We start from the raw sequence: 23,855 nt of genomic DNA, 5'->3' as shown, positions 1-23,855 counted from the left end.
GGTAAAATGCACGTTTTCTTGCGTGGCTGGATGTTGGAATCACGTTGTTTGCATTCGCTCAAACTGATTTGCTGAAGTCGAAACGCGGTCGTTAAAAAACCCAACTCCGTTAGAGTCCCGCTCGTTGTGAAGCGGCAGAGGATTCCGCTTGGTCTTAAAAGCCTCCCTGGAACGGTTATGTTTACAAATCAAACACTTGTCAAAAAAGAATGATTAATTCTCAATTTAGAGTTTGTTATTCGTATGGTCTAGGTGTTCATACGGCATATGCCATACGGGACAAACTGCGTTCCGTATAGCTTTCATACGGAACGCTTCTTTGATGCCTTAAATACGGGACGATTCCGTATTATACGGAACGGTTGGCAACCCTACCAGTGTTTACCGAGCTTTAATGACTGATCCGAACATAAGTTGAGTAAGTTTAAAGAACATCCACACATCTGTTCATAAATGAAATATTGTTTAAATTGGTACGGCCCAGATGCTTAAAACACCAACTCGATGTGATGTACTATATTAAAATCAAGTATTCTAGTATATATATTTTAATCGATTTTTATTAGCATATTTGTCATGTAAAGGTTAATTTCATCACACCGGTCACTGGCAGCATTAGTACATCCGGGTGATTCCAGTGACCTTGGGTTGTTTGTGAGAATCATGGCGGCTCTTGTCAGGATAAGTTCTGTTTGCCACAGAGGTGTCAGCCGTAAGTTTGAGCGTTTTCATGCTTTTCTTCTCGGCACCTCATCCTGTATTACAGTTGTTTAGCTTCAAGGTCGTATGTAAAAGAAATCATTCTCCAATGACGTTTCATGTTAATCGCAGCAAGCGTACTTCGACTGAATAGCTAGCACGCTAACTTAACCCTGTCTTTTAATATATCAGCTCTGTCTCTCTTCTCTTTCTCTAAATTAACCAATTAACTTTATTATATTTATGTTAAAGTGTTACGTGTTAAAGTGGTAAACGCAATAACGTACACAGCAAGACTGAGACTAGAAGATGACATGGATTTTATTAGTGTATAATAATGTGTCTGTTTATAAAAAGTATTTGTAAAGGCTCAAAGTAAAAGTTATATTCTCGTAATTTATCACTTTATGTGGGGTGTTTTTAAATGATTTATATAAGCATTGTATGAACATCCATCAGTGACCTCATTCGTCACAGATGAACATCAAATTGCGTGAAATTTTAATTCCGAGTACCTTTTCCTTTTAATTACTTATGTTTCCTTGTAATGTTCATTCTTGTCACTTTCCACAGCTCTGTTATTTCGCTCTTCCTCCCTCATCAGACCTTTGGCCGTACAGAAGAAGGATCGTGATTGTCCATACTTGATATCAGCAAAGATCCATGCAACTCCATCCAACTATGGTTAGTGATTTAGATTGTGTGTGTGTGTATGTGTTTTAACATTGTAAATCAGTACAGAGCTTTTTGTCTATTCCTATAATTTTATTGTCCTAATATATAGTTGACAGTACTGTCAGACTGGACAAAAGCCTTTTCGTTGGGTCTGAATTTTAGTGTTTTAACATTCAGAAGTCCAAATCTAATCATGATTGTTTCATTAGTCAAGTAAATGATTATTACCAGGTGACTACAGTGTAATAGGCAACAGAAGATAAATGCTGAATGTGGATATTGCTAACCATCTGTCAGGTTCTCAGAGCAAATGGTAAATAAGTTGATCGCTGGTAAAGACAGAATGAAAACACTGGTCATTTAGAGCTACAGACTAAACATAGTAAAGCTCAAACACTCAGAATGTCATCTTCAGCTTTTTCTTTTCCTCTGTTGGGGTACAGGATGGAGACATATGCCACTGAAAGACTGAATGTGTGTTGACGGAGATGCTCTGTTGTGAAGAAGAGTTGTTGATGTGTTACTGTTTCATTTAATAGCGGGCTCTGGGTCCAAAGCCGCTTCTCTGCACTGGACAGGAGAGCGGATCCTGAGCATAGTTCTTCTGGGTTTGGCACCCGTTGCATACTATTACCCCGGCCCTGCTGTTGACTACACTTTAGCAGCTGCACTTACTCTACATGGTCACTGGTAAGAGAATATGTGTTTTATAATCAATGCTTGACATATTCAAAATGAAATGGTCCTTTGCTGTTCATTTTTTGTCTAGCTTTTTTTTTTAATTATGGAAAGCTGTCGAGAACAATTTAGATAAATTATCAGTAAATGTTGCCACAGTCAGTTGTTAATATTTAGTATGTGACTGTTGTAATTCCATATGAACTTTCAACTCTGCAATTTAGTAACTGATGGGTCAGATTCAATTGAGCGTTGCACTATACCATTAAAAATAGTTTCTGACATGAAATTAAGGTGTCTGCTTTGGTCTGTAAAGCCAAGTCATGTGTGGCTGTTGCACCCTTCGTGCAAGGATTTAACCTTCGGCACTCAAGGCCACACTTCTAATTTTGTTAGTTACATTAGGGGCCACATAGGGCCACATATACATATAGTTTGCATTTTTATTATTTCAATTTGGTGTAAATGTGGTAACAGTCTGGCTCTTAAACATGTTTGAGCCTGGATCTAGAAAGTTTTACCAAATACCATATGCATGACTACATTTCAAACAAATATGTTTTAAGTATATATTTTGTGTTTTACTGCATTTGAGCTTTTCTTTTATATTTAATGTTCATTTATTATAGTTATTAATGGTGTAGGAAGTACAGATACTGTAAAAGTATAGATTTTTGCAATAAGATGTTATTTTGTAGATTGTAAAAAAAGGAAAAGGACAGCATTGCATTTTACTTTGTGTTTTCCAGGGGTCTTGGCCAGGTTTTGACAGATTACGTTCACGGAGACTTTAAAATCAAGATGGCTAATGCTGGCCTCTTCCTTCTGTCGACCGTCACCTTCGCTGGCCTGTGCTACTTCAACTACCATGACGTGGGGATTTGTAAAGCTGTGGCCCTCTTGTGGAGTAAACGACTGGACTGAGATGGAGGATGGGATCACTTTCGGCATCAGCGTTCCAGTTTATTGTATACAGTGACATTATATGTCAATTCTATAAATATATAATTTTTGACAACATTGTGTCGATTTGCAAGCGTTTTTAATTGTTAATGTTGTCAGTTTGTTCAGAACATGCTTAGCTTCTGCTTAAGATGGACATCTCTGCATGTCATCCACTCTTGTCTGGTAAATCAGTGTTTCTGATGCAGCAAAAGGAACTAATTGTTGTGGCTACAACTTACAAGATGAAGAACTTGAAAAATCAATACGCTAACATTTTTACAGGAAAATGATCAGGTAATAAATGTTTTGGCCGTATTTATTGCATAATGTCTTTTTGTCAGCCATTGTGTTAAAACAATATCTTGACTTAAGTTGGTTGTCATATGCCGAATTAAATTTTCACAGGTATTTGAACATGCACCTTGAGAGTCCTCCATTAATGACCACAACGTCTGGAGAATTCAAGTCACATTGACAGTATATCGGCTTTACACTTTGCATGGCTGTATTTCTGCTCAAGTAAGTAATTGTTTATGAAAGGCAATTTGTAACTGGATGTGCTTTGCATTAAAAGCAATTTATTTACGTCTTTCATTTTAAATTACTTAGATGTATTTAAAACGGGTTTATCCCAGCTTGTGCGTGTAATGATGTAAATTGAATCTAAATGACAAAATATGAGTTGTGGATCTAAGGGTTTCTAGAGATATTTTTCCTGAATGACTTTGATGGGAATACATTTTAGATAGAGATTTTGAAAGTCCTGTTATCATGATCTTATACATGTCTGAAAATGATATGATAGAGTCTGGTTGCACTTTTGTCTGTTTAAAGTGCTATGGAGATTTGTGCAATACATCTGTATGACTAGATTTCTATGCAGATTGAAGCTTTGGGTACAATTGTGCACTTAAGAATAAAGGCAGTTTTTTTGGATTATATGATTTCTTTGGAGCCAACAAGATTTTCCACTGTACTGTGTTACAACAAGCAAAGTTGAAAGATTAAATGCCTGAATGCACATCTTAAAATTCTCAAATTTTACCAAGTATTATGTTTCAATGTCATTTCAAGGGTCTCGGTGATTGCTACTTTAAGGAAAAAATAAATGTATGTTCTATAAACTAAAAACATGTGCTCTAAAACTAGCTGATAAGGCATATAGCTAAGGTTATAAAGCTTGAATTAGGATCACAGTATTTGGATTAAACAACTGTTTTGTTTTAACAATATTATGTAAGAAAATCTAATCTGGTTTGCAGGTGAAGCACATAATGTTACAACCATGAATAGATTTAACCTGTAAATATGTATTTATAAAATTGTAATGAAATCAGATGTCCAGTGCAAACATTCATAGATAGAGTGTAGTTCTTGATAGTCACTGGTGAGCTTTGTAAATGGTGTCAACATGACGATGCTTACTAACAATGATGGAAAAACAGTATGTAACTGGACCTTTTCAATGCTGTTTGATTATTGTTAGACATTGGATACTATATTTATCCATGACTATGTAGAGCAATATTTACTGTTTAAATATCCTGTGGGTACCTTGCATAACATTTTTTTTGATTTGAGGTTGCTGTTTTGAGGTCATTTAAGAGAAAACTAAGTTAAGCTATGCAGTTCTAAGCCTGATCTTAATGTGCTGCTTACGGGCTTCATGCATGTAAAAGAGACATTCAACACTCACACACTTTACTGTCTTTATTAGCCATGAATGTGTCCTCAGGGGAGATGTATTTTATGGCAGCTGCTGCACTGTTGTGAAATTAAAGAGCCCATGTATTCAGTTATAGCACCAAATGCCTCATGGGGAAATGATTCATATTTTATTTTGGATAACTTCACTGGAAATTCCCAGGCACAGACTTAAATACATGCTGCTTTTGTTCAGAAGGTCAATACATTTTTCATACTAGTCCATTTATTTATGTCAGACTCGAGAATGTACTGTTTTTCTGCAATAGCCAGAGCAGTTGCTGGTAAAGAGGTCAGGTGCACTTTTGGAGACGTGTTCATGCGCTCAAGGTACTACTGGACCGATTGAAGGTGTAAGTGAATGTCAGCAGCTCAGATTGGGATGGATAAGCTTTCAGTAATTATGTTACAAAATTCTGTTTGGACAATATCACAAAATCAGTAACTGTCACTGACTTTACGTAACTCCATTTAAGGTAATCACCATATATCTTACAAGGCAGACAATGCACTGATTACTGATATTTGGAACGAACTCATGCTAGATCACATCAGTAAATCAATAAAACATAAAGGTGAGAACATTAGGTAAGCTGCTCACCTGTTTAACCTGAAAGAATCAAACCTCTTCTAAACAGGATAGCCTGTGACTTGTTGAACTACTGATTTATATGAGACAAGATCAGTCTGTTTTTTCACAATGAACGTGTTTTTAAGGGAAATTCCCAGAAAGCATAAGATTTCATGCATAGATTTTTGCATTCATTACAAATAAGCATACTGTTCACATTACATAAATTGGAAATGTCACATTGTTTTTTCCCCTTCAGATGTTAGGACGAAATTTGTAATTTCCTTTAAACTTTCGAACGCTTTTTTGTTTGAGTTATGTATTTTTGCCCCATGCATAATGCATTTTAATGACTGTATCTGTGATTGATCTAAAAATGGGACAAGGACATTTTTCTGTTGTACAGGATGCGAAAACTCACATTTTTTTTACACGACACTATCTATTCAATCTAACTATCAAAAAGAGTTGACCTGACCTAAATCAGACACTAAACATTTCATTGCAATTTACCTTAGGGCCTTTGCTTTGAATCCATGGATTTAATGTGCATTTATGCTGAATATCACATAATAAGTGGAGTACTGCTGAATGTACTGACAATTTTAACTCAAATTGGTAGTACAGTTCACAATTAGTAAATACAAAGAAACGGCAACACATTTTATTAAACTGTGGAATTTTGAAATAGAATGACTAAAATAGTATTTTCTTGCTAAACGTATATCCCAAAAATCTTTGTTTTATTTATTAGTTAAAAATGTTTTTGTGCCATAGATATGTATACATATTTATGATTTTTACAGTGTAATTGACTTTTTAATGAAGTAAAGAACCAATTAGCCAATATAATGCTATGCCAAAATTAGCTAAAATATCCCTGAAATATTCAATGCTTGAGCTTGTGAATAACTTTCAAACAATGTACAGTACATAGAATGATAATTGTAGTTTTTTAATCTGCTGTAGATACTGGTTCATAACCTGTTAAGATGCATATGAGTTTGAGGCTGAATTTAGTACAATCAGCGATAGCATGCATATTACAAACTGTTGCAGATTTTTTTTAACATAATATATAAATAAAAGAATACAAATATTTCAAATCAATTTAAGTGAACACTACAGGGTATTTGTATATTTGTATTGATATATTTAATATTAAAATAAATATTGAAGTAGGCTACTGAAATGATGAAGACTTAAATTCAAAGAAAGTCTGTGGTTCAGCGTAGCTGGTTTGATTATTAGATTTTATGGTAAGGTCACTTAAATTTCCCCCATAACATTAAGATTTCAGAGTTATTACTTTTTTCCTTCTTAAGTTTGAGTTAAAGTAAGGATATAGTTACATCATTTGCTGCTGACCGGAATTTCCCAGACGATTAGATTGATTTAGAATGATTAATTTTGCTAATAAAATAACACCACAAATCTGCCTAGCTCTGTATAATTAACTGCTTCTGATATTATTGAAATATATCAATATATATATATGTGTTGTGTATCAAATGGTATACTGACAAATGTTCAGTTTCTATATTTATTTTTATATAAATGTGTTGCACTCGAGCACTCCAAGAAATTAACTAGTTAATTGGTTCAGTTGTTTTAGCTTAGAGCAACCTTGTACTGAATTAAAAACATACCATTCTTGTCAAGGTAACTGTAAGATAATTTAAGCAAACAACTTCAGTTGGTGTCTGTGATTTGGTATTGCATAAGCACCATGTGACCCAACAGATCTCTTTATAAGAGAGTCTAGTTAGTAGAGGGAGACAAGGGAGTCTCCAGGACAGCTCTTGAAACATCTTCAACAACAAGCCATCACAAGCAGACCAGCATGTCTTCTGTGAACCGTCTGAACAACAGCACTTCTGGTAGGTTACCGTTCTAATCATAGATTCAATGTACGTAGTGCACAAAACTTCAGATCTAAAAGTCTTATTTCCCCCACAGGCTGGAAAATGACTAGGTCACAGAATAAAGACCAACACCTCACTGATGTTCTTGGTTTGCCGTGCATAGAGAATCTGGTGTGTTCTGCAGATGAAACCCCAGAGCCCATCGCAACTACAATTACAGGTAACATCCCCTCCTGGATCAAAGGTAATTTCCTCAGGAATGGACCTGGAAAGTTTGAGATCGGAAGAAGCAGGTGAGCATCATCTGGGCTCCTTGAGAACTCAGTAAATCAGAATTATCAAAGCAAATAAACAAGCGTTTGTGTTTGCTCCTCAGTTTCAACCACTGGTTTGATTGCATGGCGCTTATGCACCAATTCCACATTGAGGATGGAAAGGTGACGTACATGAGCCGCTTCCTCAACAGCGATTGCTACAAGGAAAACCTTGAGCATAACCACATTATGGTGTCTGAATTTGGCACGATTGCCATGCCAGACCCATGCAAGAACTTCTTCCAGCGCTTCCTCTCGCGCTTTGAGCTGCCGAGTGAGTGTGAAATCTTCGGCTCTGATTGAAGTGGTCTGAATATGTTCTGCATATGTGAGCACGTCATCTCTCTTCCCACAGAGTCAAGTGACAATGCGAATGTGAGCTTTGTCCAGTATAAAGGAGACTACTATGTCAGCACAGAGACCAACTTCATGCACAAAATAGACCCTCAGACGCTGGAAACAAAAGAAAAGGTAATTATGTTTTAAAAATGTATAAAGTATGTTTGTGTGGAGAACAAGCTGAAGCTGAAATGAGAAAATTGTTGTGTTTAGGTGGACTGGAGTAAATTTGTTGCTGTTAATGGAGCCACAGCTCATCCCCATGTGGATCCTGATGGAACTACATACAACATGGGCAACTCTTACACTCGAAAAGGTTTATCAGCAGTTTAAATCTAAAAAAAAAATCACACTGACTGAATGTAAGAAATGTCTAAAAGTGTTTAACGAGTTGAACGAAAAATTAAGGATTCTCATTCTTTTTCAATTTTATTCTTAAGGTGCTTTCTACAATATAATAATGGTGCCGTCAAAAAAGGTGAATCCAAATGATACCTTGGAAGGAGCCACAGTTGTGTGTTCAATCCCCTCGGAGGACAAGTCTAAACCATCCTACTATCACAGCTTTGGTATGTGAGCAATGCCTTCAAACTCTTTTGCAAATAAATAAGTAAATATAAAATTAATGTATACAATTATATTTTAAAATAAGTCTCTTATGCTCATTAAGGCTATATTGATAAAAAATACAGTAATATTGTGAAATATCATAATTTAAAATAAGGTTTATTTTGAATATATTTTGAAATGTAATTAAGCAATTTTCAGCAGTCACTACCCGTCTTCAGTGTCACATGATCTATCAGAAATCATTCTAATATGCTGATTTCGTGCTCAAGAAACATTTCTTAAATATTATCAATGTTGAAAACAGTGCTGCTTAATATTTTTTCAGGATTCTTTGATGAAAGTTCAAAAGAATAACATTTATTTAAAATAGAAATCTTTTTAAATATATGTATAAACATATGACATTCTTATTGCAGCCATGTCAGAGAACTATGTGGTATTCATCGAGCAGCCAATCAAAATGGATCTCTTGAAGATTGTGACAAGCAGACTCCGTGGAAAGGGGATTAATGAGGGCGTATACTGGGACCCCAAACGAAACACAGTTTTCCATGTAATCAATAAACACACAGGAAAGGTAACTACTGCTAATAACTCCACACTGCATTCACTCGTGTTATTTTATTTAGTATAACTCATTTTGAAATGATTCTGCTTCGGTCACAGCTGAGCCTCATCAAATATTATGCAAAGCCACTGTCAACCTTCCATCAGATAAACTTTTATGAAGAAAACGGTTTTCTGATCATGGACATGTGCTGTTCTGATGATGGCCAAGCAATTAACAACTACCTGATTCAGAATCTAAAAAAGTCTGGAAATGCTCTGGATGAGGTAAAACCTTACTTTTATGTTATATCTGTGTGTAAAACGCACCCTTGTTTTTCACAAGTTTTTCCAAACAACTAGACTGTAAAAAAAAAAAGATTTTTCGAAGTTCTAAATGCAACAATTATCGAAGTACATTTTACGAAAAAATACTATTTCAGTCTTTCTATTTAAAAATGTCACGTTTAATTTAATGTGTTACTTGCCGATTCTTTGTAAATATTTGTGAAATTTATTAGCAATTTTTCAGTGTACTTCAGTGTTCATTGTTTTTTTTTTCTTTTTTGCTAGGTATACAACACAGTGTGCAGAGTGTTCCCCCGCCGCTTTGTCCTGCCACTGAACATGGACAGTCATACACCCTGTGGGCAAAATCTCAACACGCTCTTGAACAACACTGCCACAGCCATCAAGACAGACAAGAATAAGGTTGGTTTGTGTGGATAACTTTTTGTCTAGTTTATCTACATGCAATTCCAAAAAATATGTTTTTGCTATAATATCATATTGTAAATTGTGTATTTATACAGGTGTTTTGCACACATGAAGATCTCCATGGTGATGATCTCCATGAATATGGAGGTCTGGAATTCCCACACATCAACTATTCAATGTGCAATTCCTGTCCCTACCGTTACGTCTACGGATGTGGCTTCAGACACCTGGTTGGAGACTCCCTCATTAAAATGGACCTTCAAGGCAAACAAATAAAGGTTAGTTAGGAGTATTCAGTTAATGCATGTTAAAATTGTGTCAGAAACTTTTAATGTTTAGTCATTTGAACTAATATTTCAACTTATGACAGGTGTGGAAACATGCAGGCATGTATCCCTCAGAACCGATCTTTGTCTCATCACCTGGTGCTGTAGAAGAGGATGATGGAGTCATTCTGTCCGTGGTCATCACCCCAAATCAGGTATAACATGACATGTTCCTCAGTGGTTTCAAATATTGCTTGTTAGCTTTTCAAAAATGAGGTAAAATATATATATGGCTAGGCTAATGAGCAATTGTCCCTCTAGGACAAGAGCACCTTCCTTCTGGTGCTGGATGCAAAATCATTTGAAGAACTGGGCCGGGCTGAGGTACCTATCAACATTCCGTATGGATTCCATGGGACTTTCCAAAATAGACACTGAGAGACTCTTTTGAAAAGCCCAAAAATTTAGCAAGATGTTCAAGCTGTCTCTGAATAACCTACTTTTAATTTTCTACTAGTGTTGTTTTTACTCTCCTGAATTAATAACTTGTATTATATAATCTCAGTAACTTTAAATTTCAATAATGTCTGCTAGAAGAATAAGAATTTATTAAAATAACAAATGCTTGTGTGTATACATATATATATATATATATATATGCAATTGTTTTTATGATACATCACTACAGATTGTGACTCACCACATATCAGCTTTATTTCAGCATAACACCTATATTTCTATTATTGTAAAGTATATAACTTCTAAAGTATAATATGAACATGTACAATCAACATTTTAACAATGTCTTAACTGATGCTTGTATAGCAAATGAGATGCATTAGGTGAATCAAATAACACCACTGAAAAGAACTGAACCTATCCTTGTAGTTTGTCAGAGATCAAAGCCAAAGATCGTCTCAGGTGTTCCTTCTTCTCTTTAAGATGAGATTCCAAGCTCCTGGCTTCAGTAAGTATATCCTCCAGTTCTCCAAGCTGTGAAGCATCCACAGCAGCTCTTTCCCTTGGAAGAAAATATGTGAAATTAATGTTTGACTGTAAACCTTATAGATCTATTACTGATGATAAGACACAGCATACAAATCCATCCAGTTACCTCAAGACCTCGGAGTACTTGGAAAAGAGGACACTGACCTCTCGGTTAGCCTCTAAAATGAAAAGACATACAGAAAACTGAGTAACATGCCTCACAAGTTGAAGTCTACGGGAATGGTCATGAAAAATAATTGTTGTGTTTAAAACATGAGGTAACTTAAATGGCTGTCATATACAACCTCACATATGTCAAATAATTGATAAAGAGAGTTATTATTATATTAGAAAAACCAAGACTTGCCTGCTAATGCTACTTCAAACCCATAAGGCATGTCTCCAGCTGCTGATCTGAAATGCTGTGCCTTTATCTTTTTTGCTGGAGACGTCTCCGAAAATGGTGCATTTTCAACCTACATGTACATTTGTGAGCATTAGTAAACAAATCAGTTAGAAATCAGACAAATAACTAGCAAGACAACACAGAAGTGAACAACTGGCTGATATTTCGTGACCGTAGATTTCTGTGATGATATTAATTTGGCTTGAGACCTTTTCATTTCTGTTCCTCTGACGGCCTCTTTAGTGCTCTCGAGACTGCGTTGTGTCATTATACTCGCCTGTGACCGAAGAAAAGTGGCGTAATATTTTTTTGTCAAGATAATATTCCCACTTTGAAGTTAACAAAGCCTTCTTAAATATAATTCATGTTAGGACAAACATCTCAGTATTTTGAACTTATTCCAGTAACTGAATCTTTTGTCCATGGATCTCACTTGTCGCCACAAGTTTAGCCTACGCAAGAGCTGACATGTTTGACGTTTTACTTTACTTTACTTTACTTTTAGTCATTTAGCAGACGCTTTTATCCAAAGCGACTTACAAATAAGAAAAAGTAATTAAAACTAAAAGCTAAAACTCTATAAATACTATATATATACACATTTAAGAAAGTAAAATAAATTAAATAAAAATGACAAATGCATACAACAACATTTCAAGACTAAAGCATTTAAATGAAAACAAAAAAATAAAGCTAAAAACAATTCAAAATATTAAAAGAACAAAAGGTATGAGTATAATAATGATTCTAACATAACACTAAGCCAAACACCAAAAAACAACTACATATGTGTATGTACTGCCACACACATATACATATACATTAAATATATACTGTATATATTATTTCATTTCCATTTTGTATGTTGAAGTACTGAAATAACTCAAATTAAATAAAAGTAAAACTTAATAAAAAGCCTATATAGACATAATAAAAAAACTAATAAAATGACAACATGACTACAACTGTAACTAAAACTAAAATAGATAACTAATACAAATCAAAGTACATTAGTTCATCAGTAATCCTAAAAAAATAACACTGAGGCAAACACACATGCTAAAATAACAACAACTTACTGACACATAGTAAGAAATAGTTTATAAAAACCTGAAACAGAAGTGGAAAGAGGAGAGATAAAAAGCGATACTTATGTCCTTTGCCGGTGTCGTCGCACGGTAGAGTCGATGGTCTTTACACTCTTCGGTCTTCACACGAGGAAAGCTTCACATGAGGGCTGCCGCAGTATACTAAGCTTTTTATATTCGTCTAACAAAACTGAAATTGAATTCAGCTGGACACACTTTCCTGTTTATCACACCAAATGGCCAAGCAAAGCGCACGACACTGACAAGGTACGCGATACAGTACGAGACCAAACGCCATTTCAGCACGTCTCCACGGTAAACAAAACAAGCGTTTCCTAGCAACGATAACTGCGCTAAACACTGAGACAAGAAATAAATACACTTACAAGCTGCTTTTAACTTCTGCTGATTGACTGCTTCTCACAAATACTATTTCTTTACACTGTTTTGCTGGCGCTTGAACACACTTTCCTGTTTATCCCAACAAATGGCCAAGCAAAGCGCACGACACTGACAAGGTACGCGATACAGTACGAGACCAAACGCCATTTTCAGTTTTCAATTAAATCAAGTGATAAAACTGATTTAAACAATGTTTAAATTTATTTACACAAAATCAATATCTCTGCCAAAAGGGTGTTAGTTAATAATGGAATACCAGTTGTTTGATTAGGCTAACTAAAGTAAATACCAGAAAATCGGTAACCTTCGATAATCTTGGTCTTTCGTTCACCGCGGTTCAGGTCACCTCACTTACCAACCGCCGCTTTTTTGAACTGTCAATAATCGCGAGCTCACAGAAAACACGCGCAACTGTAGTCTACTACTGAGGGTAGCCTAAAACTCATAGTAAGCGGACACCAATTATTACTGATTATTCCGCAGCAATTATTAGTGGAAAAATTAGGCCTATATAAAATATATAATACCTTTACAAATTCTGACCAGCAGATGGGGGTTTTGGACAACCGAATTCAAAACCAGGCGATGAGCTCACGAGGTGATGAAAAGATCTTGCAACATATGTAATTATAAGGCTGTTGTGGTCGTATCTTTGATTTAAAGCTTAAGCAATGGCCAAATGTTTTTTTTTTTCTGAACCCTTGTCTTCAGGTATTAAAAAAAAAAAAAAAATCAATTTTCCATAAAGAATTTTGTCCAGGTATTTTTGAAATCCATTTTCCATAAAGAATACTTCATAAATGGCACAACATTTTTGGTATTAGAACTAGACTTTTTGTGACATTTCCATGGATATCTAAACAAACACAATAACGAGGTTTTGAGTTCATATTAAATGAATTAGTTTGTTTTTAATAATAGTATACATATGTTTAATAAAAGTTTAAATGTTTCCCATATTTGAAGAACCAATTATGGCCTTTTACCTTTGGCCTTTTAGCAAGTTATGTAGCTTTAAATTGTTTTTCAATTCTGATCCAAACATAAGCTATTTTACCACAACAAAAACCTCCTGTGCTATTTATACATGTAGATCCTTTTTACACTAACAATTTCTTGTGTTTTTAAAAAAAATTAAATTGGAATCAAGTTTGGTGAAGTTCGCAATTTATTTTCCCTTCAAAAAGCAATTAAGAGTTATTATTATTATTATTATTATTATTATTACTACTATTGTAATTACTATTATTATCATTCTTCTTCTTCTTCTTAATTCATAGGCTACATTTAGGTCTACCCAGTCAACGACATTTAACGGGATGCTGATGCAAGGCGTTCTTTCTGTGAAATCTTCCCTGAAACAATCCTTTATTTTGGTCTTGCCAATCTACAGTTTATGTAAAACAAAACAAAACATCATGTGCCATCATGTGCCATCTGTATCCATGGTAATGAGTCTGAAAGCGGTTGACCGCTAGAGGCGCCCTGTCACACATCGCATTCAACATACACAAACATGGCGTCAGGGCAGACACGCAAGATGCTGGCGCTCAGTCGCTGTGCCATATATCTGTTATTATTACTCGTTCCTGGAGCGATCTCCTCCACGCTTCGACTTCACCATGACCAGAGATTCATGCTACCACAGGACAGGGGTTTCTCCCTAGTGCGTGCACACCTGGAGCATGCAGAAAGTCGCGTCGTGCGTCTAGAGAGAGAAGTCAGGGAGGCTTCATCATCCGCGCACCAGCATCGCGTTCGGCGGAATGCTGCTGGATCACCCGTGCCAAAGGTTTATGGAAGGGTAAGCGAGGTTTACATTAATTAGGTGTGATTGCATTGATAATAAGGGCAAACACATCCTCACGTGTTTGCATAACCTCTTAAATATTACATTCAGTATTCCCAATAGTTGTGTATCATTCACCTTTGGTTTGCACGCAGTCACCTTAGAAGTGTAATTGACCTGTTTGTCAGATGAAAGGTTCTCGCACTTCCCTTCAGCAAAATATTGCTTCTCCGGTGAGGGTGAATAATTATAAATAATACATATATATACATTTTTATAGCACTGACTTCAGTGAATGTGGGATGGTAAGCCAAGGTTTTATCATTACCCACCGATTAAACAGTCTCACATTTCTCTCGTACCTGTTGTCAATCAAGATATTTGATACCAAAGCAAATCTATTTTTTCTTAGGATGTTCAATGTAAAAAAAAAAAGAAAAAAAAAGAAAAAAAAAAAACTCGATTCGGACTCGATTTTCTTGCAAGTAATTTTTCATTCTCTCTCTCTCTCTCTCTGTTATATTGAACAACGAGACATTACGTGTTCTTAAACAATATTTAGAATCAGATATAATTGATTTTTATTTGTTGAGTATACATTACCATTTTTTTCTATTATTTGTCTCTGTAGTGATGCTAATACTAAAGGTTCCTTCTAGAATAAGAAAAAAATTCATTCAATTGGTAACTAATAATTATTGAAAGCTATTTTATACAATTAAATATTCTTTAATATAGGGAGACAGAGGCTAGCTGTCTTGCTTTTTGCTCCAGTAAAAAAAAAACTGCTCATTTAACACATATTGCCATGCCATGTGGGGTAAGTTGTCACAACGTAACCTGCCACCAAACAACTTATTGTAGGATTTTCGATGACATTTAGATGGTAAAACAATTTTGAAACACCAGACAAATCAGTAAAATGCGAAAATATCCCATCAAATATTTTTGACTTGAAACTCTATAGTTGCTGAGATAAAACCCTTGTCAAAATAAATAATGTTGTTTGTTTATGCTTAATGTCAGTCTCTTGGGAATTAGAAACAGACTCTGCTCATCTTTGTTCCTATTAAATGTATGACACAATGTTTCGTTGTTTGTTTACCGTCAGGAAGCAGCTTTGTTACACAAGCATAACTGGTTGCACAGTCTTGCTGGGAAATTTCCCAGCTAATTCTTTTACCCCCTCAAGTGTTGTGCTTCGAGATGTTTGTTAAGTCAGGCATGCAGCAGTTCCTAGTTTTGCTTTTACCACAGATCTATTGTGACTTTGAAATCTCGAAGGGGTCAAAGCACAGAATTTTGTCTGAAAAACAGTCATTGTGCTATGTCCACAGACACAAGATTGTGGTTGGCAGAGTAAATACAGGTATTGTGGTTTTTGCAAGAGCTGGCTGACCTCCCATGGGCTCAAATACACTCATCTACTGCAGCAGGTGATTTTATGATTCAAGGTATGATTCGTTGTGACTCACTTGTGTTGAAACAATCTAAAATAGAGGTATGATGGTATGGTATGCCTTGATTTGTTCAATACTATTATTGTGAAACTAAAACATTTGAAAAATGAATCGAAGTGCATTTTAGTTATTTGGTTCATACTTACTCGTAAATATATCTGAGTGGTGACTTGCAGTATTTTTTAAAATATTAATCAGTTTTATTTTCTAGTGATGTACAAAGGCAAATTTTTCAAAATGTCAAAATACCATCATATAATTCTGTAAAGCATATGCAGTTTGAGCAGTGGGCGGCCACTAAGATTAGACTTCTCCCCTTTTCACCCTGTTGAGTTTACAGGAAATCCTTTATGAAGTGTTATTAGTGTCCTGGATGGAGTCCATTGCAGTTGCTATGAGGTGAATTACCCCCTCAGATGATCCAGTTAAGATCTCCCATCTGCACCCCCCTCTTCCTTCCTCTTCCAAAGGTCTTTCAGACCTTTTGGTTTATGTGTTGTTTTTGGCACATACAGGGAAGCAGTGTTAGGTAAGATGTAACAGACATCAATCCACTCTTTTTGTCTATTGTGATCAAGTAACCTCGAAAAGTCCTCAGCTCTGCCAGGTCAAGGATATACACTGTTTTAAAGGGTCTTTTTGTTGTCGTCTGTTGTTGACACACAATTGCTCATGAAGTTTGAAGAATTGTGACAGTCATTATCATAAATTTTCAGTTCGGCGCCAGACCCCAAGGCAGACTTAGCAACGAGTATTTTTACTGAGAATTTTTTTTTTTTTTTTAACCAAACAGTCCTATCTATTTTTTATTTTTATTTAGAATTTGACACATTTGTTTTCATTTATTGCTTTTGGAGGCACAGCTTAATGGGAAGTATTTCACAATTTGTCCCGGCAGCCCTGATGAAGCAATAATTCATTCTTAGAAGAATGTTATACATTCAAAACAAGTTTTCTATTAAATTGAATTCATTTCATGGACCTTGGATCTTCTGTTCCCTCATATATTTAGCTATGTTAAGTAGACTTCTGGCAAACGAATGCAGTTTTGTTCTAGTATGTAAAGTATGCAATGCAGAATCATTATCATAAAGTAATAGCTGGAATCTAAATGAGTTGTCTTGACATTGCCTCACCTTTTGCAGAATAAGCATGGACTTACTTCACGAGTCTCTAAGTCATGTGAAGTCAGTTTTTAATCTCATTTGGTAATTACTTTTATTCTCTCTCATTTAGTTTCTCTTTGTCCGTGTAGTACTTTAAAAATTAGCTGTTTAGTTAAGACCGAATCATAATCTTGGACAGACTTAGTAAGTAACAAGTTACTTATTTTTGTACTAAATACTTATGTATGACAGTTACTGCAAAAGAAATTTGTATTTAATTCCCTTTTAGTTTTTCCAGAAAATGACCCTATATTATCACGGGGGCAGTCGTGGCCTAATGGATAGAGAGTCGGACTTGTAACCCGAAGGTCGCAGGTTCGAGTCTCAGGTCCGGCAGGAATTGTTGGTGGGGGGAGTGAAAAACCAGCGTTCTCTCCTATGCAATGCAGAATCATTATCATAAAGTAATAGCTGGAATCTAAATGAGTTGTCTTGACATTGCCTCACCTTTTGCAGAATAAGCATGGACTTACTTCACGAGTCTCTAAGTCATGTGAAGTCAGTTTTTAATCTCATTTGGTAATTACTTTTATTCTCTCTCATTTAGTTTCTCTTTGTCCGTGTAGTACTTTAAAAATTAGCTGTTTAGTTAAGACCGAATCATAATCTTGGACAGACTTAGTAAGTAACAAGTTACTTATTTTTGTACTAAATACTTATGTATGACAGTTACTGCAAAAGAAATTTGTATTTAATTCCCTTTTAGTTTTTCCAGAAAATGACCCTATATTATCACGGGGGCAGTCGTGGCCTAATGGATAGAGAGTCGGACTTGTAACCCGAAGGTCGCAGGTTCGAGTCTCAGGTCCGGCAGGAATTGTTGGTGGGGGGAGTGAAAAACCAGCGTTCTCTCCACCTTCAATACCACAACTGAGGTGAGACCCTTGAGCAAGGCACCGTACCCCCAACTGCTCCCCGGGCGCCACAGCATTGCCTGCCCACTGCTCCGGGTGTGTGTGCGTGTGTTTGTTCACTACTCACTGCTGTGTGTGTGCACTTGGATGGGTTAAATGCAGAGCACAAATTCCGAGTATGGGTCACCATACTTGGCCACACATCACTTCACTTTCACTTTTCATTTTTTTTTGTATTCCTGTTCAAACATGATATTTAAGCAGCCTTGCAGAGTATTTTAGTTTTGTTTTCTGTGATAAGAAAGTTCAAAACCCAGGGGAAGGAAAATGGGGGGCGGTGTAGATGTTTATAATGATTCCATGGAGTATTACTGGAACTTGTCTGAACAGCCTGCCGGTTTAGTTTAGTTTTTTCTGAAGTCCTCCTCTTGCATTAAGCTCAAGGTGAAACCAAATCAACACAGATGAGTCATATAATCTTTATTGTTCCCTTAAGACACAATTTTAAACATCAACAAGAAAATTATAGATGAACTGAACCCAGTATTAATCTTGTCAGCAGTTTTTGGTTTAAGATGATTTATTACTGCTTCATGTGAATATCAAAAGAGAATGAACATTTATGTTTTTCGTATTATGTGCAAATGGATATTTCAAGTATGTTCATTACATGGTAGCATAGCATAACACATCCCTGTAATGGTCCCATATATAGTAATTATCCATACTGCAATAATAAAACAGGCTTTTAACTGTACTTTAAGCCTTTAACAGGATAATGGTTTTCCTTTGGTTTCAGCCACAGTGATATTAAATGTGTGGTTCACCCGTATTTTTTCTCATATGGTTGGTTGCCAGAAGGGAACGGGTAGGCAAATTGTTGAACTGTTGGCCCAAATGTTAGTGCTGCAGAGATGATGTCATGGATTCAAGCCGTGCGTTGCTTGCAGCGATGGGCGAAGGTGCTCTAGTGCTCCCTCTCTCTCATTCTTCCTTCTGTTTCCCTGCTGAATAATGCATAAGAAACAGAAAAAAATGCATTATTTTATTTTCACAGTCTCATTCTTTAAATGCTTTTTCAACAAGACAAGCGATAATGAATGTAAAGTTATTTGCGCTTGTCTTACCGTCAATGCTTTCAGGATATTACGGTGTCAGTATAAATGAGGGCCCTGTTATATTAGCAGAAAGTCCATTTCAGGCCTTTAACTGTCTTTGAATAAGCAGACCCAAGAGTTTGCCAGGCTGACATAGATCGGGTTGCAACCATTTGCTCTTTCAAAGTGTTTGTTGGCAAGGTGGTGGGGAAAAGCTCTTCGACACATCCTGATGAGATGGTGGAGAACTGTTTTTAGAGATTAATCAGCTGTTAAAAAACCTACAGTCAACCATAAATCAGTTAATGTATGATTTGAAATACAAATTGACATTTTTCTCCATGCTAATTCAGTTGAAAATTCATTGGTTTGTTCAAATGACTTCTGTCCAGTAGTATTTTTAACTGGATTGACAAATAAAAAACATTCAGCAAAAGATAATGACTTCAGAAAATGTATTAAAGGGGTCATCAGATGCCCAAATTCCACAAGTTGATATGATTCTTTAGGGTCTTAATGAAAAGTCTATAACATACTTTGGCTAAACTTTCTCAATGGTAGTGTAAAACAACTAGGGGTGCTCCGATCAGGATTTTTGAGGCCGATCGCCGAGCACAGAAAGCAGTATCTGCCGATCCGATCACCGATACCGATCTTTTTAAAGCCTTCTTTTTATCATATAGAATTGATTTATAGTGATGATCCAATCAAGATTTTTAGACATTTATTCAGGGCCTTTGTGGTTTTCAGTGGCAGGTATAAAAAGTATGAGTTGCAAAAGATCCTTTAATGTAGAAATCAGTTGTTTATGTGCTGACAATTACAAAAATAAACAGTCAGCTCTAGGGCTGGGCGATATATATATATATATATATATATATATATATATAAAAGATATCTCGATATTGTCAACATTTTTACGATATTCGATATATATCTCGATATGTTTGCCTTTGCTTTTAAATAATAAAAAAAACATGATTTTCTTTTGTCCCCATTAAAAAAACAACAAAAACAATTTAGATTGAACAGCTATTGTTACAAAGTAAATGCTAAATGTTTAGTGCAAATTTAAGCAGTTAAAAAAAATCTAGACCAAGTGATCACTCACTGCTTTTTATTAAATGAACACATGTATAAGTAACTGAAGTAGTGAAAAACAAGTACAGAAAGTGCATTCTGTCAACTTTTTTAGTGCATGCAATTCACAATTTACACTGTGCAACTGGGGGAAATAATTACACTAGGATAAGTATTTTTTACAAGTTTTTAGCTAAGAACACAATTCTGCCAACTGTCTCTGGTTTAACAGAAGCTCTGTGGCATGAAACTATATTCCCACTGGCACTAAAAACCCTCTCGGATGAGGAGCTAGTTGCTGGAACACAGGTATTTCTTAGCTAACTTTGCAAATTTGGAAAACAAAAATTATATATATATATATTAGGGCATAGCCTATGTTTCTCTATTCAAACAACAGCGGTTGAGTAAGTGTATTTATTCAGCGATCACAAACGCAAACAATATAGTAGAGATCTCATGACAGAACACAGAATGGTTGAGAGACACTTTCATTAAGATCGCTAAACTCCAGCTTGTTTGTTGGTGTTTTCAGATCATCGTTGGCGGCGCTTCCGCAATGAGGAGCGAGCGCGTGCGCATGGTTGCCAGATTGCTTAAAATAAGCAAAACACCGGGCAGAAAATGTATCCTTGTAACAGCGAAGCTCTGATTCGGGGATTTGAACTCTTGATATCTGGCAATCGCACTCATGAAAGCTTGCGTAGTCGAGGCGTGTAGAGCAGTCCGCAATAACATGTCTCCTTTTTAGGACGTTCGGCGCATTCTTTTGGGAAAATATGCTTGAATTTGAAATATTCGATATTCACGATATTTTCAAATTTTACATCGTCGTCAAAATGATTGCGATATTATCGCTAATATTCGATATATCTACCAGCCCTAGTCAGCTCAACTGCCTTTTCTTTTGCATTTAAATCTTTATTACAAGCAATCCTGCGGTTCATAATGAACTTTAATTAAGAACTTTAAGAACTTGAAAATTATTGGCTTGTTTATCTAAAAGTGCTCTTTTCCTTTAAACCTAGCCAAAAAGCCATAGCCTATGTGTTGACTGTGAAACACAGTAGACTTTAATTATATGCGTTTATGGTGTAATTACTACATTTTTGTGTCAATGCATGTTCATATTTACCGCAAACAATGCGCTGTCACTTTAATTCAGCGCTTGCAGTACAGCAAAAATAGACTTGGTGCGGAAACGATCTCTGCACTGCTGCAGACACACCGCTCCTAAACGCACTGCCGGACCGCAACCGTGTGTGCAGTGTGAACGCTTTAATCTGTTAACATGAGCGCGGAAAAAATACGCACTGCAAACAAAGTAATGTGAATCTGGCGTTATGTGTGTGTGCGCTGCTAGTGTGCATGAGTGCACGGTCTCCAGGAGAACACGCGAGCGTTGAATGGTTAAACACTGGTGAGAATTAAAAAGAAAAAAATGCAATTTATAAACTTCAGTGACGATGCGACACTGCCTCGATAGTGTAAGTGACAATTCGTGTATCAACTGTGCAGCGTGCAGCTCACTTATAGAGCAGACGCGATGTGATTTGGAGCCATTTGCAATTTGAGAGGGAAAGAGAGAGCGCGTGTGGTGATTCACTCACGCTGTTTGTGAAATTATGTCTCACAGAAACTTTTTCAAATTACTTTATAATTTATTTAATGAAGAAATATGAATTTCACCTAAAGCATTATAATTATTTCACCAGCGCCGGACAGAGACTGAGACGGTGCCGCTGCATGTCATGCCAAACCTTCTCACGGCAGGCGCTTGAGATTGTTTTTTTGAGATCGGCCTTTTTAGAGACCGCCGACCAATCATCCCAAATCGATTATCGGCCGATAGTGATCGGTAGCCGCTCAATCGGAGCACCCCTAAAAACAACACCCTTTTAACCTTTCAAAAACAGCTCTGTTTACAGCAAGCCGTTTTAGTACATTTCCCTTTAAATGCTAATGAGCTCTGCTCACCCCACCCGCAGTTCTCTGAGAGAATGTAAACTTTAGCCACATTCATCGTGAAACTTGGTAACTAGCACATTATTAGGAAAGGCGATTTGCAAAATTCATTAAAAAAAACGTATACTCACTTCTTCTGGAGGTGAAGCTGGATCACGAATGATTTGTGCGAACATAGACTCATTTAGGTAGGTCGGGGGTGCATTCCCTTCAAAAACAAACGTAATCCACTGCGAGTTCAGCGCCTCAGATGTCGGGAGTAAATGACGACTGCTATGTTCATTATTACATCCAACAACAAAACACCTCAATCGCTTAGGAGTTATTCTTGTCTACCCCTGCTCCGGTGTTGAAACAATGGCGGACTGATGACAGCTCACTCAGGGCGGGTCTAAGGTAAAACGCCAGTGTCAATCAACAATCGTGGGAGCGGCCTTGCCCAGTGTGACGTCACACTGGCAGGAATCTGAGAACGGCTTGATATGAGACAGGGGTTTGGATTTATTGAGATTTAAGAGATTTTTTTATCATTATAGCGTGGTTGTGTACACGCACTGCCAAGACACATTTCAGTTCAAACAACATGTAAAAGTGAATTTTGCATCTGATGACCCCTTTAATAAAAGCCAGTTGTTTAAGGTAACCCTTTAGATTAGGGAACACATTCACTATTAACTATATAAAGTTAAATTATAGAAAGAGTTTTCCCTCAATAGGTATGGGGTAGGATTAAGGGATGTAGAATATGGTCAGAATAAAGAATTAATATGTGCTTTAGTACTAATAAACAGCCAATATGTAATATTCATGCTAGTAAGCAACTAGTTGATTGTGAGAATTGGTCCTTAAAATAAAGTGTTACCAAAAAAATGCACTTTAAAGGTTGCATTTAAAAATTAGTTATTAATTTATTGTTATATTTAACATTTAAATGTTAAGAACTGTTAAAACTAGTCCTCCATAAACTCCCACACAGCCTGAAACAGCAACATTACAGTAATGGTGCGAGTTTAGGGCAGGACTAACTGGTTGTTTGATAGTTGGCAGATGGATGTGATTAAATTTACTTCTACTTTGAATAGTTAATAACAAACAAGTTAGGTCACTGAAACATTAGCATATCATTGAAAAATGTTTTCAGGATGTCGTTACACAGCACATTTTGTGTGTAACATACTTTATTAAATGAATCTAGAAAAAGTAGTTAAAAGTGGTAAAAGTGTTTTGAGGCTATATGTAAAACCACTGCTGTAAGTTTTCTTAAAGGGGTCATATGATGCTGCTAAAAAGAACATTATTTTGTGTATTTGGTGTAATGAAATGTGTTTATGCGGTTTAAAGTTAAAAAAACACATTATTTTCCACATACTGTACATTATTGTTTCTCCTCTATGCCCCGCCTTTTTGAAACGCGTCGATTTTTACAAAACTAATCGGTCTGAAAAGCGAGGTGTGCTCTGATTGGCCAACTATCCAGTGCGTTGTGATTGGCCGAATACATCAAGCGTGAGACGGAAATGTTACGCCCCTACCATACTGTATTTCCGTATGTCCCGGCGCGACGAGACAAAAACATTAAAACCCATTACAAACGAAGCATTTGTTGCATCCAGTGGGGACATAATTACAGATTATAATGACTTATACTGTATTTTTACGCGTTGTGTTGCAT

At 36.2% G+C, this 23,855-nt stretch overlaps 3 protein-coding genes across 4 annotated transcripts in view; all 3 read left to right on the top strand.

Annotated features, from left to right (window-relative positions):
- The first annotated feature begins 612 nt into the window (after positions 1 to 612).
- Positions 613 to 4,042, top strand: sdhdb (succinate dehydrogenase complex, subunit D, integral membrane protein b). 2 transcript variants are annotated; one of them, XR_001636453.1, is made up of 5 exons: positions 613 to 712; positions 1,273 to 1,383; positions 1,914 to 2,064; positions 2,802 to 3,291; positions 3,403 to 4,042. XR_001636453.1 is itself a non-coding variant. In XM_016513527.1 (4 exons), the coding sequence occupies exons 1-4, from the start codon at positions 664 to 666 to the stop codon at positions 2,974 to 2,976; spliced, it is 486 nt and encodes a 161-aa protein (XP_016369013.1). In that variant the 5' UTR covers positions 613 to 663; the 3' UTR covers positions 2,977 to 4,040. The 2 variants fall into 2 exon arrangements, 1 of the variants encoding a protein (XP_016369013.1); XM_016513527.1 differs by having other exon boundaries at positions 2,802 to 4,040.
- A 3,024-nt stretch (positions 4,043 to 7,066) lies between these two features.
- LOC107709124 (beta,beta-carotene 9',10'-oxygenase-like) lies at positions 7,067 to 10,447 on the top strand. Its single transcript, XM_016513525.1, has 12 exons — positions 7,067 to 7,152; positions 7,232 to 7,430; positions 7,514 to 7,725; positions 7,807 to 7,922; positions 8,004 to 8,106; positions 8,231 to 8,359; positions 8,777 to 8,937; positions 9,027 to 9,194; positions 9,480 to 9,617; positions 9,719 to 9,901; positions 9,994 to 10,104; positions 10,211 to 10,447. Exons 1-12 carry the CDS (start codon positions 7,116 to 7,118, stop codon positions 10,325 to 10,327), a joined length of 1,674 nt encoding a protein of 557 aa, XP_016369011.1. The 5' UTR covers positions 7,067 to 7,115; the 3' UTR covers positions 10,328 to 10,447.
- Positions 10,448 to 14,287: 3,840 nt separating this feature from the next.
- Positions 14,288 to 23,855, top strand: part of LOC107709095 (sortilin-related receptor-like) — a 94,485-nt gene continuing 84,917 nt past the window's right edge. Inside the window, exon 1 of the mRNA XM_016513501.1 lies at positions 14,288 to 14,576. Coding sequence (XP_016368987.1) covers positions 14,289 to 14,576 — 288 coding nt within the window. The 5' untranslated portion in view covers position 14,288. The remainder of the gene's footprint in view (positions 14,577 to 23,855) is intronic.

This window comes from Sinocyclocheilus rhinocerous, unplaced genomic scaffold, assembly GCF_001515625.1.
Source record: "Sinocyclocheilus rhinocerous isolate Xijiao unplaced genomic scaffold, SAMN03320098_v1.1 scaffold626, whole genome shotgun sequence".
NCBI classification, from domain to species: domain Eukaryota; kingdom Metazoa; phylum Chordata; class Actinopteri; order Cypriniformes; family Cyprinidae; genus Sinocyclocheilus; species Sinocyclocheilus rhinocerous.
Note: the sequence above shows the minus strand (reverse complement) of the source record. Positions and strands in the feature narration are given on the sequence as shown.